General features: G+C 41.6%; 1 protein-coding gene across 3 annotated transcripts in view; it reads right to left on the bottom strand.

The window, feature by feature from the left end:
* Positions 1-21,265, bottom strand: part of LARS2 (leucyl-tRNA synthetase 2, mitochondrial) — a 130,563-nt gene that overhangs the window by 64,052 nt on the left and 45,246 nt on the right. For all 3 annotated transcript variants that reach the window (XM_045529805.1, XM_045529806.1, XM_045529808.1), the window contains exons 6-7: positions 19,312-19,401; positions 14,291-14,434 (exon numbers count right to left, since the gene is read on the bottom strand). In XM_045529805.1, coding sequence (XP_045385761.1) covers positions 14,291-14,434; positions 19,312-19,401 — 234 coding nt within the window. The remainder of the gene's footprint in view (positions 1-14,290; positions 14,435-19,311; positions 19,402-21,265) is intronic.

Raw genomic sequence — 21,265 nt, 5'->3', positions numbered from 1 at the left:
GGCTAACTTTAAAATTTTTTGCAGAGACAGGGTCTCACTATGTTGCACAGGTTGGTCTTGAACTCCTGGCCTCAAGCAATCCCCCTGCCTCAGCCTCCCAAAGTGAGCCACTGTGCCTGCCCAAGATTCTAATTTATAATTCCTAATTGCATTATGGTGAATACAGGCAAATACTTTATTTGTCTAGTGTTTTACAATCCATAAAGTGCTTTTACACATATGTCTTCTCACACACTCTGGTAATAAGGTAGATCATTTTCAGATGAATGAATTTCCGTAGTGAGAGGTTATGTGGCCCACACAAGGTCACAGGAATTGATGAGCCAGGACTAGAAGCCAGATTTTACTAACAGTGTTCTTTCTGCTACAGGACAAAGATTCTTATTCTAATAAGACTAACAGAGCATTTTCCATATCTGTCATCTATCTATGCACATGGTTGCTATAAAATAATTCAATAAGTTACATATTTGTTTCATATGGTTATCTGTATTTATTCTTTTTATAATAGAATATGAAAACAAAGCAAACACTTACTGCTAAGGTTGGTACTATGTAGATCACAACTGTTCCTGCTCTGAATTCAGAGAGTATGGCACAGGGAAATGTTGGCCTGTGATCCCTATCACTTAACTGCAGACTCTGACCTTTATATTCTACAGAGGGCCTGGCCCAGAGTCTAGCACTGTGCCTAGTCCTGGGCAAATGCTCATTAAATTCTCATGTAATTCCCTCTACTCCAGGGAGAAGATCAGAGAGATGTATCGCAGCACCAGACCCCAGGCACCTAGGAAGGGAAAGGGAAGTAATAACCTTTGTGGAATACTTCCTAAGTACCAGGCACTTTTATGTATGCTGCCTCACTTAATCTTCACAACAAGATCACAAGTCAAGTAGTAGTATCTCTACCTCCCAGAAGAGGAAATGAGTCTCAGAAATTTCCCCCACAGTATGGGGCAGAACTGTGGAAGCAGCACTTAAAGCAGGATGTAGCTGACTCCTGAGTCCATATTCAGTCTTATACTCTACTATGCAATTACTGCTTTCTAACACCAGTACTTAAAGTCAGCTTTTCCATATCTATATTTGAGATGGTTTCAGTTATCATTCTCTAAGAGGCACTTAATAGAGATCTGTCTGTTTCTATTATCTTATTTATATTTTTGTTTTATTCCTAGAAGGAAGACTCTGGGCTTCGAGCCATAGGGCTGAGGTTGTCATCACAATCTCATCTTTATAAAAAAGAACACACAGGCCCAGCGAGACTTAGCAATCTGCCCAACGTCACTTAGCTAACTGGAGCCAGGCCAAAGCCTCAAGTCCCTTGTTTCATTACTCAGCCCTCATTCAACTATAATACATCTTTCTGATAACTTGTCCCCAATGACACTGTGAACTTCTATTGTTTTGGCTGCCCAGCACCTGAAGTCCCTTCTTTCTCAGGGAAGAACTGCAAGACAGGTGAGCGGCAGGGCTGCACCACCAACTTTGGAAGCTTGAAAGGGGATAGACTTGCTATCCCATCCCGCTCCCCTCCCTGCCGAAGCTCAAGAGTGTAACCAATCATAGGCTCAGTATAGCCTCAGAACATTGTCACATGGCCCAGAGGCACGGCATCAACTGGTTTAAATGCCACACCAGAACTAAGAGGCTGGAGATGCTGGTACCAATGGCAGCCATGGCTTAAACAGACCATTTTGGGGGAAAGATCTTGGCCGTGCCCTTGTTCTCCCCTAATTCCTGCCTGAGCTTGGATCTCCAGTCTTGTCAGCTGATTGTGAGTAACCTGATCCTCTTCTGATCTGTTCCTTTTTGGCTTCAATTAACCAGAGTAACTTTATGTTGTTTGCAAGTTTCCTGATTCATTATCAATGGATTATAAAAGTTTCAATATCCTGATATATATATAAGGTGATATTGTGCTGCCTTGATATCATATTGTAGCAAAAGTATAAAATCTTAAACATATTAATATGTTAATAAACCGTTAATCTTCTGATAAAATTATGCACTCTAAAATGCTGTTCAATTTTTGGAGTGATTAGGAGGTCTTAAATGTCAACAAGCACATAATTAGTACATTATAAACTCTGAAAATGACCCACGGCTTTTCCTCTCCAAAGACCAATGAGATTCCATTTAACTTTTAAGCAAACCTGTATGTGGCCTGATGGGATCTGGTATCTTTCTATCATATAAAACCCTCATTACATGATCTGAAGATTAGCTCCATCTCCTACTCTATCCTTCCTTGCCACAGAAAATTCGGAGTTGACTGGATTCAATTCTGATAGCACTTTTACATCCCTTCCTCCTCCTGCATTACTGAGCCACTAGTGAGTACATAAGGCCTCTCATTGTGTTTTTTCTTCTAGATTGAATTGTCAAGGCTGGAAAACTTCTTGGGGAGGTGCTTTGCTTAAAATAGACAGATCTTGATGAGGACAAAAGATTCAGATAGAATGAAATATGAATGTTTTTATATGCTAATTCTGGGGAAATGCCTGCTTAAAAGCTAACTAAATCCATGAATATTTTTAAAAACCAAAAGAGATTTTTAAAATTAACCAAATGAAATCAACATCTCAAAGCAAGCTCTTTTTAGGCTCCACTGTATAATAAACACATTATTCATGACTGTTTTTTTTTGATGAACAGGGCTTTAGAGTGCACCTTGCCCAACAGCTCCTAACAACCTCTCCTTCCTCCCTGGGCCGGCCCAGACCAAGGCTCCCCCAGAACAAGAATGATGCAAGTAGTTCTAGTGCCGCAAATGTTCAATCCGAAGAGCTGTTTTTGTTTGTTTGTTTTTGTTGAGATTACATCCTTTCTATTTTTTTTTTTTTTTGGTGTTGCAATCACTGTGACAGCAGATGGTATTCATCTCATTTCATGTCCTTACATCTGGCAGACAGGGTTGCCTCTCTTCCCTACCCTGGCCGACTTCAATTTATAGAAATCCTACTGGCTCACAGAATACAAAAACCTAGGGAAATAGCAGGTTTTTAGATTCTTTTTAAAAGTGCTATGAAATCCCTTTCAAATAAAATACGAGGGAACCCAATACATAGGAGTTGAAAAGAGGTGTCCTCTCTCTCCTCTAATTCTTCCCTATTGATTCCCAACGTTTGGGCACAAGTTGAAAACCATTAATTTATTCAATTTCTCTCATTTAATCAATTAAAAAATGGGCTTCTGAGAGGTCATGTGATTTCCCTAAACTCACTAAACTAGTCAGCAGCAGATCCAAGCTAATGCATTATCCAGATCTGATTGTTCTGGGACCACTGGGCTCAGTTTTCAGGTATCTCTAAGTAAATTAAACAAAAGATACTCTTCCAGATGCAAAAACTAGAAATTAATGATAGAAGTGGGTTTCTCATTCAATTTTTACAAAGAATTACTCTGGTTAATAATCATCTGAAGTAAAATGGTAAAGTTTCCCTGTGGTTATTATTTAGCTTATATAGAATTAGTGTGGTTTGCAAAGGGGTCATAGAATAATTTTTGCTAGGATGGGTCTGAAAAAGACAACCGTTGCTCTATGCGTACACCACCGGAATGAAGATCTTTTAACAGAACTGTAGATTAATGAGTCTGAATGTGAGTCAGCATTTAAGAATATGCACCAATAAGAGATGGCTGGAAGCACCATCCAATCAAAAAGGTTTTAGTGATATAAGAACGAGAAAGATTAAAATTAAAAAGCTGGGGATAAAAAGAAGATTAAATATAACACGGCTAAGCTGACTCTCTCTTCAAAGAAGCAGAAATAATGCTAGGAAAAATCCATACTACCCAAGAGAGGATGTGCATGAGCTAAAGCATGAATAACAAGGTGTAAAATGACCACAAATGAGAATTCCAGAAGTGGTTTAAAAAACATGATACATTTTAGAATACCTCGTAAAAAAAAAAAAAGTTTAAGCAAACTGAGAAGTACAGACCTTTTAAAACAAGTGGAGAGTTGAGAAACAAGAACCTTAAGAGCTGAACACAGATTTGAGACAGAATGGAAGAGGCAAGATTTAATGATAACATTTAATTAAAATATTAAAATGTACTTTATTTTTTTTTAAGAGATAGGGTCTTGCTCTGTCACCCAGGCTGGAGTGCAGTGGTGCAATCATAGCTCACTGCAGCCTCCGAATCCCGTACTTGAACAATCTTCTCACCTTAGCCTTCCAAGTAGCTAGGACTACAGGTGCCACCATGCCCAATTAATTTTTAAAATTTTTTGTAGGGATGGGGTCTCGCTATATTGCCCAGGCTGGTCTTGAACTCCTGAACTCAAGTGATCCTCCTTCCTTGGCCTCCCGAAGTGCTGGGATTATAGCTGTGAGCCACTGCACCCAGCTAAAATGTACACTTTTAAAAAGCTTAACACTTAGCATACTTCTAAATCAGTGTGATTTGATTAGCAATTATTTTTGAATTATAATTTGTATATATTTTTCTAAACTAATTCTTATTGCCAAGATTTCTTTACTCTCTCTTTTTTTTGGAATCATTTCGATGCAATCACTTTAACAACACGATATATATTTGAGTTCTAATGAAGAAAAACCAATTCTGAAGGCACCAAAATGTTTAAAAATGTAGATATCCCCTCTAGAATATTCTAGCAGAATAAACTTTCTCTTATACCCTAAAGTCCCCCTCTCCAACTTTGACTCTGGCATGAAATTATGCATGAAGATTATACGCTAAAAAACTCATTTGGTGTGATGTCTACATTGTTTGAATTTTGAGAAAAAATGAGAAGTACATAAATATAAAAGTCTCTCTATGATAGGCCTACTTCAACTTCTCTCCGAAATGTGGTATGTATTTCTAGAAAATCCATTTGTTGTAGCATCTCAATGCAAGACATTTATTTACAGATACAACTGTGCCATCTAAGAGTATGGACTCCAGGGAAGGTGCTGTTAACCCAGCAGAGAAACATTTAGTTCTGAGCAGGGCACCCTGCTAATGGTATATGACTTGCCAACAAGCTGTGAATTCAGGGACCTCAGGGGCAAGAACAAAAGAGGCACCAAACAGCCCACACATGCATCAAGCATACTCCCAGAGCTACATGAAAGAGGGGGACAAAGCAACTGCTATAAAATACCTTCCAATAAAAGGACTCTTACACACATAAACACTGTCGCTGATGCTGGAAAGAAGAATGTGCCTCCCAGGAATGACCATGAGGGAATGAAAGCCTGGGCGCTCCACTGCATGGCCCCTGTGCGTGCTCTGTGGGAAAGGATCAGTAAAGGATGTGGGAACCAGGAAGCCAAGGTGGTGGCAAATTTGGCTAATCTCTTATGCATATATCCACTCAAGGATACATGCATACCACTTATTAGTCTTCTCCCTCCTCCCCTACCCTGGTAACCCTAACTTTTCAGCAGCAGAACAGTTCTAATTCCACTAACTTCCAAGATGGTGACTGTAGGTTCGGACATGTCACCACCACCTTCCTAAGAATGCAGATTATCGATAGAGACTGAACTCTCCCAACTACAGTGCCACCTGTCTGATGAGACTGTTTCTGATTCCCACAGGCCACTTTTGTCACCTCACTGCCTGCCCCTGGGTCCACAGGACAAAAGAGGGACTGTAATTGCAGCCCTAAGGAGAGGGGTTAAATAGGGAATAATTAAATAGCTACAAGTTGAAAATCACCTTCAGCCCAATCTCTGGCACTAGTCCCCTGAAAAGGTAGTCTTATTCCAGGAAAGAGGAGTCTTGGGGGCAAGATTGAAAGCTTCTATTGGTCTAATTATGAAAAACAAAATGGTAACAGTAGTCCTAGTAGAATTCTGCTCAATTATCTTCAAGTTGGAAGCCTGCCCATGGATGAAACTCCCAAGAATGTAAGATCATCCATCCCTTTCCAAGGCACTCAGGTCTGAAGATGATGCGTAAATAAATGATGACATTGCCCTGATATCATGCTGTTTTCTCTTATGATTATCAAAATGATACTAATCTTTTTATGAAAAGCCTAGAAAGGACAGAGGGATAAAGAAAAATAACAATTATCCACAATCAATTTAAGCACCCTGGGAGATGACTGTTGTTCTATATCCTTCTATCCTACTTATATCCTACCTTCCATTGATTTGAAGATGCACGTTTTTTCCACAAATTCTGAAACTGGGACACATCTTACGATCAACGATATCTTACAACTGATTGACAGTGTTTTTCTTTCTTGTGGTGCATTTAATTTAAAACTAATTGCGTGTCAGGATGGATAAAATGTAGCATGAGTATGTGTGCCTGGACACACATTTTTACATAGTTAAGATCATGCTATTAATATACTCTTTTTAAACTATCATAGTGCATTTCTCTGGAGTTCTCAACTTATTACAGCTCTGTTCAATCTGTCTCCAGCGAATCTGACACTCAAAGCTAGCCATCCTGGAATGGGAAGCATAATATATACAGAAATGGAAAGATATTGTGAAAGACTCTTTCTTTCTATAAGAGAACACTTACTTTGAAAAAAAAATAATACTGACACATATGTTTCTGTTACTAACTGTTTGCTTCTTTAATAGCGGCAGCCACTGCATCAGTCTCACTGTTCTCTACGCAGCTAGGCTCAGAAGGCCCCCACTGAAGACAGGGCATTAGAGTGGAGAATAATGATGCAGAGCACAACAAAGCTCTAGCTCTGAGAGGCCAACAAGCCAATCCCATCAAGAACAAACCAGAAAACCTCTATTCGGCGCACTTTCCATTACCCGGCCATTTGTGCCCTCTCTCTGTACCTACTGCGTTTCCTAAGTGGCTAATGTCCTGCCTTCCTGCAACACAGGCCGACTGTCTACTGTCCCCACACGGTTCTCAGAAATGCTCGGTTGCTTGGGAACTAGTCCTCAAGAGCAGGGGAAAGAAAGCAGGACCAGAACTGGTTCTTCCCTGGGCTTGGGTGCCTCGGTTATGAAACGAGGCGTGGGCTGGGTCAGTAATTTTCAAGGATGGGACACACACCTTGGGGTGGCAGTCAGCGCCCTGGGGAGGAGTGAGGAGGCCAGAACGTGGGCTGTTTGAAATAAAGCATCACCTTATTCCTTTATTTTAATTTGTTCTTAGACATCATATTGATTTTGTAATTTCAAGCAGCAGTAAAGGCAAACATGATGGGTTTGTTTGCTTGCTTTTATGTTGCTCAGATCAGGGCAGGGACTCTTAGCTCAATGTGGGGGACCCGGAGCTAAACATTCTCTCAAGTTTCTTCTAGCTTTAAGAGTCAAATGATTCTCTAAGCTAAAGAGGTTCGTTGGTGACATTCACCAGCCCTTCCTAGCGAGCCCTGAGACCCCTCAACAAGGGGCTAAATAAATCCCTTTCTTCCCATGGAATCCAGGTGAGAAGGCAGAAGGCCTATTGACTCCAAAACAGGAGCTCAGAAAGCCTACTCAGGGTTTAAAAGCAAGACATATGTTTAGTTCTATCTTTATTTTTTCCTGATCAAATTTACAATTCATTTTATTGTCAATATACTATAAAAAGTATACTATTAAATTATTTCTTCCATTTTCCCTTTGCAGTCATTCCCTCCATCTTGGAAACAAAACAAAGAATGAAAACCTTCCTGCTTGCAGCGCGCGTGTGCTGCCCTGGAGACTGCATGTCCCTCAGAAGCGCGCTTTCACCTCATGCCCCTGGCGTGGGTTTGCAGGCGCAGCTCTTTCCTGCCTGACAGGGAGGGACAGCGGGGTGTGGGCAAGGACAAAGCGCTAAGGGAAATAAGGTGGTCACAGAGAATCAGCCTAACAGAGACCACCTGCAGATGTGATTAGGCATTGGTGGGGGACGCTCCAGAGTGGGCAGGAAGGCCCTGCATTTAGGGACAGGAAACATAACTGCCTGTATCATCTCTGTATCATCTCGAAACACCATCGGTTTCTAAATCCCAGAGCTGGGGCCCAGCCCTGCACCAATGCTGGTGCACCTTTCCAGGCAGAAGTTCTCTCTGTGGCCTGCTGAGAGCCGGCAGCTGCCTCCTCCCAGCAGTGTCCCTTTTGCCCCGGCTGTTATTAAGGAGCTTACTCCCTCTACTTGAGGCAGCCTCTTGCTGGCCTGGGAAGAAGTACCAGGCGACCGCCAGCCTCAAGTTGCCTACTTTCCTATGGCCTCTGCTCCCTCCTGCCCCTGCCCCATGCCACTCCCAGAAGAACTTCTGAGGGGCTGAGCGCTGGCTCTCCCAGAAACAGCTCCCACCTGTGCCCCTTGGCACTGGCTACCCTGGCCAGGGTGCACCTGGGGAGGGCTGAGAGGATAGGATTAGGGTGGAGAAGAACAGAGTTCAACTTACGACAGCTTCGGAGAGAAAAGAACCTGGAGAGGTAGGGAAAACAGAGAACAGAAGTAGGAGATAGCACGTGAGAAGGAGCAGAATTTAACAATTAATCAGCTTTGTGACACAGGAGTCAAAACCAGATCCCAGGCACTGGGAGCAGAGCCTGCTGTTTCCGAAAGAACCAGAAGGACCCAGGGGAGAATTCTGGCAGGGAGGCAGAGGGCTCTGGGCATGTGGCTCAGCACTGGTTTGAGAGTTCAGGGGTGTAGTATGGGCTCTGCCTCCTACCACTCAGTAACTAATAAAATATCTTTTAAAAGGGGGAGGGATAAGGCCACCCTCAGCCCTGACTGGCCACAGAGGGGCACAGCAGGGATGAATGCAATAAGAGCTTCAAAGCCACAGGCTTTTAAGAGAAAACCTTGTAGTAGATAAACCCAAGCATTATCATCATTAAATCCTAGCCCTGGCTTGTGTCCTCAGAGCTCTGCAGAGAAGCTGACAGCTCGTTAAATGTTTCTCATTCGCTCCCCTAGGTTCTGCCATTTTGCCTCCTCTGCCAACATGTTATTTGTGTGTCCCCTACCACATGAAGGCCGGCATGCACACACAGGAGGAGGCACTGCATCTGAGGAGCTTTCTTGGGGGCAGAGGGCAAGGTGGGACCAATCCCTTTGCAAAGCTTCCCTAGCAGCACAGAGGTGACAGGGGTGCTGTTACCCAGAGGCATTTCCTGGCATTAACTGTGAGCCAGCCTCTCTTCTGGGGCTGAGACAGGATAGGAGGACAGGAGCAGAAAGCCGGCAACGGGCCCAATTTCCAGGGGGCAGCCGTATGCTTTCATAAGCAACCCAGAGCCTCAGAATTAGACCAAGAGTCCCAAGGGTCTCCATTCCAGAGCGCAGGTGACTCTTGGAGGCTAGACACTTGCATCACTGCTCCCCTGAGGCTGTCTCTCTGCCCTAGCATCCTCCTCCATCTCCCCAAAGAGCTCCTGGCACAAACTGCCCTTCCCTTCCCTCCCTCCCACCCTCCAGCCCCCTGTTTTCCTGCTCTGCAGGCTAGAACAAGACCAGTGCGTTCTGTAAAGGTAGCTCCGCTTTACCTGTAAGTTCACAGGTGAAATCAGGAGAGGAGGGGCACAAAGGAGGCAGGGAAATCGTTCCCACCGATTTCGTAACAGCTCTCTGATGCCCATCTGCTTCTCACCAGCAGAAATCCTACTTGGAAACACTTGGTGAAGGATAAAGTTTCCTGCACGTCTAGAAGGCAACAAGATGCTCCCTTGCAGACAAGCTGCACTCCCCATCTTTCATCACCTCCTGGGTGATACTTCCACAGAGCACTGCGCAAACTTGGGGCTCCTCCTCCTCGTCTCCCCTGCACTCTCTTGCAGTGTGACGGGATCCCACTGGGTTGGGACGGCTCACATCCACCACTGTCTCTGGCCCTAGCCTCTAAGCTCCTTAAGAGCAGGGACCTCAACTTCTCTCGTTTGTACTCTTAGCACCCAGCCCAGGGCTGGCCAGGCACTCAATAACATCTCAGGAAAGAACACATGAATTCGGACCACCAGAGGAGCAGTAGAGACCACCTGTTAGGAGACCTCAGGCACTTGGAATTAAACCCCAGAGCTGTCACGTATTACCAGCGTTAGCCTCAGCTTCCTCATCAGTAAAATGGGGAGAAGTGAGTACCAACCCTCAAAGGATGAATGTGAGGGTTAAGTCAGATGGTGTAAATAAAGGCCTGAGCCCTGATCACAGACTGTGTTCACATTATAGCAGTTGCCAAGTATCTCCTGCAAACATGGTAAACATAACCATCATGGTTGTGCACGGTGCCCAGGGGCTGAGGGCCTGCAGTGCAGCCGACAGGGGCCACTGGAGGCAGCAGGAGAAATCAAAAACACAGACCTATTAGAAAAGTTGAACTGGGAGGCCCTCTCTCTGTGTTGGACTGTCCTTCCAATTGTCACCCTGCTGTCAGGAACTGAGGCATTCCACCAGATGCTGAATCCCTGTGCTCGCTGTACAGAAGGCTCCAAGCCATCCTCCTCCCCTGCTCTCGCCTCAGCAGTGCTGCCCACGCGACGCCGCCCACATCTCTGCCAAGACTAATTCATGGTCTTCAGATACTCCCACTGCAAGTTTTCTTTTTCACAGAGAGAGTGGCTGAAATCACTTTTAACATTTCACAAAGCAAACAATCTTAGGAAGACTGGGTGGGGGATGAGAAGAAAAAGAATCAAATAGATCACAGAATGGCCTTAATAAAGCATTTTTATATTTCAGGGCTCCCTGTACTTTTCACACCAGACATTGCCTTTAAAATTTGGAGGTTAAGTGAATGAAAGGAGGGCTCCTCCATAACCACGCCCCGAAGCAGACCACGGCCGCAACACAGAGGCAGCCCTGAGAGCTCCCAAACCAGATGCAAATGCAAAGCTCTAGAGATAACTGTGGCAGGCACTGCTCCCTGGCTATCCCAACACCCAGTGCCCATTCTCTTGCCCCATCCACCTCAACCACAGAAGCTAAAAGCCCACGCCTGCTTTCCTAGTCTCCCTTGATGTGGGGGGTGGCCACATGACACAACTGGGACATCAGTGGAATTCTATTGCGGGTTTCTAGGAAAGTTCTTGCTTTCCAGATAAGAGGAACAGTCACTCGCATTGCCACTTCTGCTTCTTTCTGTCTTGAATGGAGATGTGATGTCTGGAGCTGCAGCAACCAGCTTGTAACCACAGGAGATACGCAGGAAGGAAAGGCCAAGAATGCCACTAAGATGCCAACTCAGAGCCCTATCTCGGTTCAGTCCCAGCAACTGGGACTTGTTATGTGGGGAAAGTAACTTCCCATTTGTTTAAGCCACCATAACTTGGGTTTCCAGTTGCTTGTAGCTGAAATCATTACTAATTGATTCAACATCTCATCCTTATATAGATAGCAGGACCTCTTCACTAATTCAAGACTATTTCTGTCATACCAGATTTTAAAGCAGATGTCCTGTTTCATCTCATTTTATCTTCTTTGAAGGTTTGGACCTCCTTTTCCAAGCACCTATTATTTTTATGTCTACTCAAATATCTCATGGCCACCTCAAACTCAAAAGGACCAAGACTATGTCTCTTCCAGGACTCCCTATCCCCGTAAGTGGCTTACCCATCCACTTACTGTTCAAGCCAGGGTCTTCCTTGATACCACCATCTCCTACATACTCTCATCCATATATTAGTACCACTAAACTATGAATCTTGCCATCTGAATATTTTTCTAATCTACTCACTTCTCTCTACTACTCCCACCTAAGTCCAAGTTTTACATGCCTGGACCACTGCAATAGCCTTCTAACTGGTCTCTCTGTGTCCACACTTGGCCTTCCACTATGACCTTATAAAAACACAAATCTGACCATGTCATTCTCTTCCTTAGAATGCTTTAATGGTTTCCTCGGGTTCCTATGGTAAGTTCTTTAAGACCTAAAAGGCCTTGTCTGGTCTAGCCCCTAAACACTTCTCCAGCCCTATCCTGAGTCCCTCCACTTGGCTCTTTCAGTTTAAGCTATAGTGTCATTCTTTCAGTTTCTCAAAGCCATGTATACATTTCTGTTTAAGGCCACAACACATGCCACTCCCTACACGGGTGTGTGGGGGGAAGCTCTCTGCCAGCTTTGTGGTCGACTTAACCCTTACATATTCCTCTGTAGCCCAAATAGATTTTTAATTTCAGATGTTACACTTTTCTGTTCTTGATTTCCAGTTCATTCATTTAAAATAGTTTCCACTCTCTCCTGAGATTCCCCATCTATTCACTCATTATGACTCTCTTTTCCTTTAAGTCCCACACCATTTACATAATAGATGCATTTGGCTTTATTGACCAATTTCAATGCCTAGGTCATGTCAGGGTCTATTTCTATTGGTATGCTTCTTTTTTTCCTTGATTATGGGTCCCAATTTCCTACTTCTTTCCAAGTCTAGTATTTTTAATAATATGATGGACACTGCAGACAAAACCTTGTAGGGGGTCTGGATTATGCTGTCTTCCTTTACAGATGTTGAGTTTCGTTCCTTTTGAACCTCTCAGACTCGCCTTTATTTTTCATTAAAGTAAGTCTATTTTGATTTTGTCCTTAGTCCTAGGGTGTCATCTATACTCCTAATGCCTTTTTTAAGGTATCAACTATACACCCTTGGCTAGGCCATATCTCCAAGGTATCCCAGTAACTGCACAGCCCCCCTGGAGTCTCTGTTCTGCTCTCAGCCCCACAGCAACTGTTCTCTGTTAGGCCTCACGGAGTCTTGCTCTCCCTCTTCTCCTGATTTTCAGAGCAAACCAAGTGCTGACCTCAAAGACAACTTCTTCAATAAATCTGCACAGGAGTTCAGCAAGAACCAGGCAAATCACCATGGTAACTAACCATTTCCACTGAACAGATGAAAATTCACAGCTGACAATTTAAAGAATAATGTCCCTCAGTTAGGTTATTATATTTCCAACTAGAGGCAGAGGTCAAAACAAAAGAGCTAATTAGGTAGCCTTTCCAACAATGCCTATAACAGAATCATCTCACGGGTCCAAGAGGCGACCTCGCATCCCTCCAGGTAATGTAGTAGAAACCAACTGTCAGCAAATAGGGGCTCCCACTGCCTGGGATGGCACAGAAAGCAACACCCTCAGCTTTGCTCTTCCCATTCAGTTCCCAATATCATTGTGCCTAAAAGCAGCAAGGCACATGTTAACAAGTTCTAATGAGCACTTCTCCAAATCCATATGCTATTCTCTGCTGCATTCTGAATAAATTATATTGGGAAAACGGTCTCATTTGAAACATGTCTTTTGGTGAGAAAACTGAAGGTCATATTTCCATATGGCTTGGTATTGTGCGTTGGTATACTGCAATTCTAATTCAACAAAGTTTTGTAGTGATCAGAGGTTATTGAGAACTTTGTGTTTTCTCTGCATATAAGAACTACAGGATTGGATCTGACTTGACAGTCTATTCAGTGCGATACCCTATCTCTCACAGAGCAACCCATGGGCTACTATGGAAGGGCACAACTATCCTTCTTGTGCTGCTACCACAGAGGAAGAACTACCACAACACACTGTGAGTAGTCTTTCATGATACCTCTACCTTTTCAGACCCTGTTTATGCCCGGTCTCATGCATGCAGAATAATACAGAGATCATCAAATTGCCATGTAAAGTGTCCCTAATTTGCTCTGATCATTTATCTCTGGAGTTTCAGGGGGTGACTCCTCAATTCTAGTATCCTGAAACTTGGTAAGCTCAAAGGATAACTTGCATAGGACGTTTCCAGTATATACAGACTGATCATGTTGCCCAGGTTAGTGGTGATTTAATAAGCAAGTCCCTACTTTCAATGATTGGCTTTGCCTTGAATCCCTGAACATGGAAAGAGGCAGAAGTCTCCTTAAAGACCACTTGGCCCACCCCCTTCATTTTATTCACGAGAAACTAAGGCCCAAGGACCAGTTTACAGAGCTTTGGATACTGACTTAGATTGCACTCTGGCCTTCCCTCATGGAGACCAGTCATCTCTTCATTCCTTTTACATAATAATCTTCTATGGATCCTCTGAAATTTCATTCTGTCTTCCTGGAGGTCTTGTCAGAACTGCATAGATGAAAACAGTTTTCTCTCTTTTTTTAAAGCTTTATTGCTGCTGTAATTGTGGGTGTTTTTTGACCTCTGTGGCAGTGAATTGAAAGGTCAGCAAACAATGGCCTACAATGACCTCCAGGTGTCATTCTTGACTTACAACTGGAGACCCAAACCCATCACCCTCTAAGTGAGTGAAGATGAGGCTCCTCTGCTTCCTGTCTGTATACCTGTGGCTCTGAGAGCCCTTCCTAGAACTTACCCCCAACAGTGAGGCTTTCTAATGCCCAGAAGACCTGGGTGTTGCCTGCTAACACGTAAGGTATTATTGGGGAGCCACCAGGCTGCTACTAACCTTTGCATAAGCAGTTGTCTTAATAAACCACTGTTTGAGGTACTTCTGTTCCACCTTTGCTCCAGAACGCCACGAACAGCCACGTTCATCTACCTGCTCATTGGCAAGCACTGTCTGATCCACTGGGTCCCAGTTAACCAAGGCCTGTTATAATTCATGAAACAAAATAATACAATCAGGTGAGTACCCTTAATAGGATCATTTCATGGCTTCTTACATGTGAGAGGGTCTGAAAATGCAATAGCTCTGCTCTGAGACTTGTGGACATCTCCTTGGAGTATTGCTTGGCAAAGAAACCACTAGCCAGCTGTAAAAACAACACGTGAACTGCCACTGGGTTTTCACCTTATTAGAACAGGCTTGGGAAGGAAGCCTGTAAGCATGTGTCTGTCTGACTCAACTTTGGTATCTTCTTATATGAAAGGATGAACTTGCAGAATAGAAAATTTTAGTAAACAGAAGAAAAAAAAGAAAAGATGGTACTGACCTAAAATTTAGCAGATGGGGATTATTTTAAGGGAAACAAATGTATTTATTTTAATAAAATTGTTAACATTTATTGAGTGATTACCATGTACTGGTTGCTATGCTAAGTGGCCTACTAAAGTTGGATCTTTTAATCTTCACAACCACCTTTTTTTGGGTTCTGAATAGGAGTTTTTTATTGAATTTTTTATTCTAGCTTAACAATTTTTATAAATTTATTGATTATATTGCAAAAGATAAGTAGCTTTCATAAAAAGGTTTTTTTTCCCACAACAACCTTTTGTGGTAAATTATGTTATCATCTCCATATTGCAGAAAAGCAATTTGAGGAACAGAGAAATCAGATAACTTAGCTAAGTCACAGTCAGTAAGTGACAGAGACAGGATAGGGTAGGAACTCAGGTCTCTAGAAATCAAGTTTTTTTTTTCTTCAATTTTTAAAAACTTCTGCTTAAATTAAGGTATAACACACATAAGGTAACTTGGAAAAATCTTAAGTGTATAACTTGATGAATTTTTACATAGGAACATACTCATGTAACCATCACTTGTATCAAGATACAGAACATTACTAGCATCTCAGAAAACTGTTGTGTGCCTTTTATCAACACTGCCCCGGGCCCCAAAGGTAACTACTATTTTGAACTCTGTCTCCATTGATTCATTTGGCTGATAGAACATGTAGTCTTAACCATTATGAAAATTCTCTCCAAAAGAGTTCTAGTTTCTATCTTCATTTAAAATAAGTATCTCTGCCATTTGCATTTACCCTTTTATGACATTCAGGTACTACTCGGGACAATGGAGGCAATGAGTAGAGAGAAAGGTGTTTGGGCACTAAAATGCCCCAACTTGATACATTGTATTTTATTTATTTTTTCCTTTTTGAGAGATAGGATCTCACTCTGTTGCCCAGGCACTCTGTTGCAAGGGGAGAAGTTAACTGGTAGAAAACTGGTAACAATGCATATGATTTTTGTCTGGGAATATGCAAATAGTTCCCATCCAATGACAAGGCAAATGATTCTCTCTCATAGAAAAGACAGCCCTAAAGGTTAGGTTCATTGCCTTATGGGACATTAAACGGTTTTGATTCCATTAGGAAATTCATTTCAGCATTCCTCTGACTCCATACATCTCTGTTCCTTGAAATCTCATTTGAACCAGTCATAACACAACTAGCTCCCTCATTAATTAATGGCTTGAATAAAATCTATGACACATGTTCATTTTATATTAATATTTGCATGGGAGTCATTTTTCAACTTTTTGAAAACTATGCTTCAACAATACAAAAAGGTTTGTATAGTCAGGAATTTGAATGGATATTTCCTCTGTCTCTCACCATTCGCCATAATTCCTCCCCTCATAAGGCGTTGGGCAGAGGAGGAAAAACTATGGCGTTTTAAGAAATTAAACTGACCCAGGAGAGACAACAATGGGTGAATATTGTAATAGTATAACTCAGCTCTACAAATTCTCACTCTCAATTTATCCCAAATGTTAATGGAGACTCAACAGGTTAAAAAAAAAAACTTAAAATATTTTAAATAACCAACATTTTAATATTAATTTTACAATGTGAGCAGGGGTGGAGGTTGTATACTTGTACAATGGTTCTCAAAGCGTGGTCCACAAACTTCTGGGGATCCCTGAGGCCCTTTTAAGGAGTCTGAAGGTCAAAACTATTTTCATTATAATAAGACAGTATTTGCACTTGTAATTGTGTTCACATTTGCACTGACGGCACAAAAGCAATGGTGGGTAAGGCCATTGGGTCTCAGCACAAATCAACACAGTGGTACCAAACTGTACACGGTCACTGTGTTCTTCACTGCCATGTACTCACAGTATAATGAAATAAAAGCCAGTTTAACTTAAGAATGTCCTTGGCAAAGTAGTAACATTTATTAATTTTATAAAATTTTGACCTTTCAGCACACATCTTTTTAATATTTTGTGTGATGAAATGGGAAGTAGGCATGAAGAACTTATGCTACATAGTGAAGTACAAAGGTGGTCTCCAGGGAAAGTACTCATGTGACTGAGTTTTGAGTTAGGTGGATTAGCCACTTTTCTCATGAAACCATATTTTTATGTGAAAGAATGACTGACAATAAATTATGGATATTCAAACTCAGGTATTTGGTAAACATTTTCTCAAAAATAAACAAAGTGAGCCTGTCACTTCAAGGAAAACAATCAATGGCATCTATTGTCAATGATAAAATGAGCTTTCAATACAAAATTAGAATTTTAGAAAACTTGCATCTATCCACTATGAGCTGACAGCTTCTCCAAAACTTCAAGACTCTTTTGATGACATTATACAATGAGATGTGTCCACATTTTGAAGATTGCATAACTCAGTGACCAGTATTTTCCAAATGACGGATACATGATGTTACAAAATTATGCCTGAGTAAAAAATCCATTCAAAGATAGCCCAGTGCGTTGTAATATAACAGAGTACAAAAAGTTCATTGATGTCATTTCAGATTCAACATCGCAACTGACTCTTAAGAAACTATCACTCATTGAATTTTGATATAGTATCAAAGAAAAATATCCATAATTATCTGAAATGGTTACTAAAATACTCTTCCACTTTTAACATGTGCTGTTCATTAGTTCTTCTGGTGTTTACTGTTACAACTTTAAGTAATACAATTTTATTTCCATTTTGGTATATTATCTTTAGACTATATCTGCTGACCATGAAATAAGCATGGTCATATAGCATTTCTTCCACCTCCCCAGCCCTCTTGTAGTTCTTGCTATCTTTGTTAAAGTTAGCTTTGATAGCTACCTTTCTAATAGGCATATTTGTAATAGACATATTTCACTAAAGTATAAATCGTAAACCTCAAATTCTTGATCTATGACTCTTTGTTATGAAAGATGAAGGGATCATCTCACTCTTGCTTCTACTTCTCTTCCCTATCTCACCTTCTGGGCTAAAGCGATCCTCCTGCCTCAGCCTCCAGAGTAGCTGGGACTATAGGCGTGCACCACCATGCCTAGCTAATTTTTCTATTTTTTTGTAGAGATGGGGTCTCACTCTTGCTCAGGCTGGTCTCATCCTCCTGCCTCAGTCTCCCAAAGTGCTATGATTGCAGGCGTGAGCACAGTTCCCGGCCTATATTATTTTTATATTGTCAAGGTTTCAGACATTTTTGTTTTATTCTGAAATTTAAATTAAGTCTTCTGTATTTGTCTCTTTATTAATTATAAAAATTTAAAATCTTAACACATGATTATATAAATATTATTCTCTGCAAAACCAAACTCTGTGGGACCCACAGAGAAGGAAATGTAATCCGATGTCATGAAATCACTCTGGTCAAAGGAGAATGTCTCAAGCATAAAGGTACAATGGATTTCCTCCTTGTTACTTCTGAACTTTCTGAGCTAACAGAATGGTCTGTTATGAGGAAATAGTTTATAACTGTGCTGTCCAGTACTAGCTACTAACACATGAAGCAACTGAGCACTTGGAATTTGGCTAGTATGGCTAAGGATGTGGCTTACTAATATTATTTAATTTTAATTACATTAAACTTAAATTTAAACAACTACATGTAGCTAGTGGCTATCATGCTGAACAGTGCAATTCTAGGCTACACTATGACACTCTTGCCTCATCTCCCGCTATTCCAAGCCTTACCTATTATTACTGAGCTCCTGCCATACAAGCATCTCCATTTCTTGGGAGACCACTATGGGTAAGTACTGTGATATTTGTTCTGTAACTGTTACTTATAATCTTCCCCCAAACCCTGTGTCTTAGTCTGTTTTCTGCTGCTATAATAGAATACCTGAGACTGGGTAATTTATAAAGAATAGAAGTTTATTTGGCTCATGGTTCTGGAGGCTGGGAAGTCCAAGAGTATGGTGCCAGCATCTCGCAAGGGCTGTGTTACCCTGTGGTGGCAGGTGGAAGGGCAAGCGAGTGTGTGAGACGGAGATAGGGAATTGGGTCAAACTCATCCTTTTATCAGGAGCCCATTCCTGAAATAATGGCATTAATCCATTCATGAGGGCTCTGGCTAAACAGTTCTTAAAGGTCCCATCTCTTAAATCCATCACAATGGCAATAAAATTTCAACATGAGTTTTGCAGGCGACATTCAAACCATAGAACCCTGCAAGGAAAATGTTACCATCCCCATTTAGCAAGTTAGAAACCACATTTCCTGGAGGTTGAGCTAGCCAGCTAGTCCCACAGCTGGGAGAGGGAGCTGAGCTAGGTTGAGAGAAGCCTCTCCTTGAACTCATTACAGACACCAGACACTGTATTATATACTGGGAATTTAGAAGTGAAAGAAGCCCAGACCCTGTCTTGAAGGCAATAAACTAAGCCAGGTAGTAGTTACTTTCTGGGTCTGTGACGGATTTCACGAACTTGAGGTAGTGTTCATTTTCACTGCTACTGTGCAAACAGGGTTTATTTGCTTCTTATTTAACAATGATGTCTCCTGAGGAGAGAGAGAGAAAATCTGTGGAATTTTGGAAGCACAGCCACCTTTAACTTACCTCCTTTTGATAGGCCAGTCCATCTTCATAGAGCTTAATAAAGAGGTACTGAGTCCATTTGTAGTAATCTGGCAAACACGTAGTTATTTCCTGCCAAAGAGAAAGAAAAATCATGTATAGGCCATTGTAAAATTCCTCCCACAATGTATGTATCAGCCTTGCAATTCAGGTTTGAGAAGCAATCATATCACAAAAATGTTTGCCAACCTATAATATTTTCACCTATTTGTAAAGTGAGGGAAACAGCAATTTATTCTGGGAAGAGATGTGATTGAAATGCCACCCCCACCTTTCCTAGGGCATGTTCTATGATAAGAAATGCAACTCCAACCTTGTGCATACCCCCTGCCCGCCCACGAACCCATAGCACTAACAGGTGAATTACATTGTACAAAACTGGGTACTAACATTTTGTTAGCAAAACGTATGTTAGGAACCATGATGCTAATTCATTAATGTAGCTCATTTTGAAAGCAATCACAAAACTCAAAAGGAATATTTGCCTGCTTCGGTATGATCCTCATTTGAAAATAAACTTTGTGTATCTATATATAACTGGGGCCTGGTGGCTCCTTTATACTCATTATGTTCCCTTTATTCCATTACGTGAATCAGGCTGTTGTCTACCTAGGAAGACCAATTAAAAACATTATTCAATATTGAAGTGAGAAACCACTTGGTTTATACTTCCAAGCCTAAATCAAAGGTCCCCAAAGTTTACTTGCCATCCCCAAAACACATTTGCTATAGAATTTTTCAAAACAGGTCTCGATTAACCAACTTACAAGGTTTGCCATTGGTAAAGTCAAGTAAGCATAAAACCTCTACATTGTCATGTTTCTTTTCTAGTGCTCTTTAATGTCCAAAAATAGATAATGCAGAAATGGATGCAGGAAGGGGATGTTTCAGATTTGTAACTGACTTTTGATAGAAGGCACACTTCTATCAAAAGGGCAAACAACTGCCTTCCTTAAGATGAACAAACGAGGAGAAAGCTTCAAACCCAGGACGGGAGGGCACGTGTGCAGGAACTGAGCAAGGTGTCAGGTAAACTCTTGTGCCCCCAAGGGGCTGTTTTTCTCATGTAAGATTCCTGGGTCTTTTTAAGTGTCAACTTATAAAAATAGCAGAATAATAACTATTAGAAAACAACGTTTTTAAGCACAAATAACTCAAATCTGACCACTGGCCCCACCTTCCCACTGCAAAGTAGGTAGTGAATAACCCATCAGACTAATGGCTTTGCCCACCTTGTAGATCCCCCACCAATCTGGCCTCATGCAATGCCAGAGCTGTGATTTCTTTTTTTTTTTTTCCTTTTCTGTCTTTCTTTCTTTTTTTTAATTTCCAAATATTAAGGGGGTACAAATGTTTTTGGTTACATAGATTGCTTTTCTAATACTTGAGTCAAGGTTATAGGTGTGCCTATCATCCAAATAGTGTTCATTGTACCCATTAGGTAGGTTTTTGCCCCTCCCCCCAGATTCCTGCTTGATTTCCAGTGAGTTTTACTTCCCTCTGTGCACGTGTGCTCATTGGTTAGTTCCAATTTAATAATGAGTACATGTGATGTTTGTTTTACCAATCTTGAGATACTTCACTTAGAAGAATGGTCTCCGGTTCCACCCAAATTGTTGCAAATGGCATTAACTCATCCTTTTTATGGCTGAGTAGTACTCCACAGTATACATATATCACATTTTATTAATCCACTCATGAATTAATGGGCACTCAGGTTGATTCTATCTTTTTGCAATTGTGAATTGTGCTGCAATAAACATTCTAGCACAGGTGTCTTTTTGATAGAAAGACTTATTTTCCTTTGGGTAGATACCCAGTAGTGGGATTGCTGGATCGAATGGTAGGTCTACTTTTAATTCTTTGAGGAATCTCCATATTGTTTTCCATAGAGGTTGTATTAATTTGCAGCCCCACCAACAGTGTGTAAGCATTC

This window comes from Lemur catta, chromosome 18 (assembly GCF_020740605.2).
Source record: "Lemur catta isolate mLemCat1 chromosome 18, mLemCat1.pri, whole genome shotgun sequence".
Lineage (NCBI taxonomy): Eukaryota > Metazoa > Chordata > Mammalia > Primates > Lemuridae > Lemur > Lemur catta.
The sequence above is the reverse complement of the archived record's forward strand: the minus strand, read 5'-3'. Positions and strand labels throughout refer to the sequence as shown.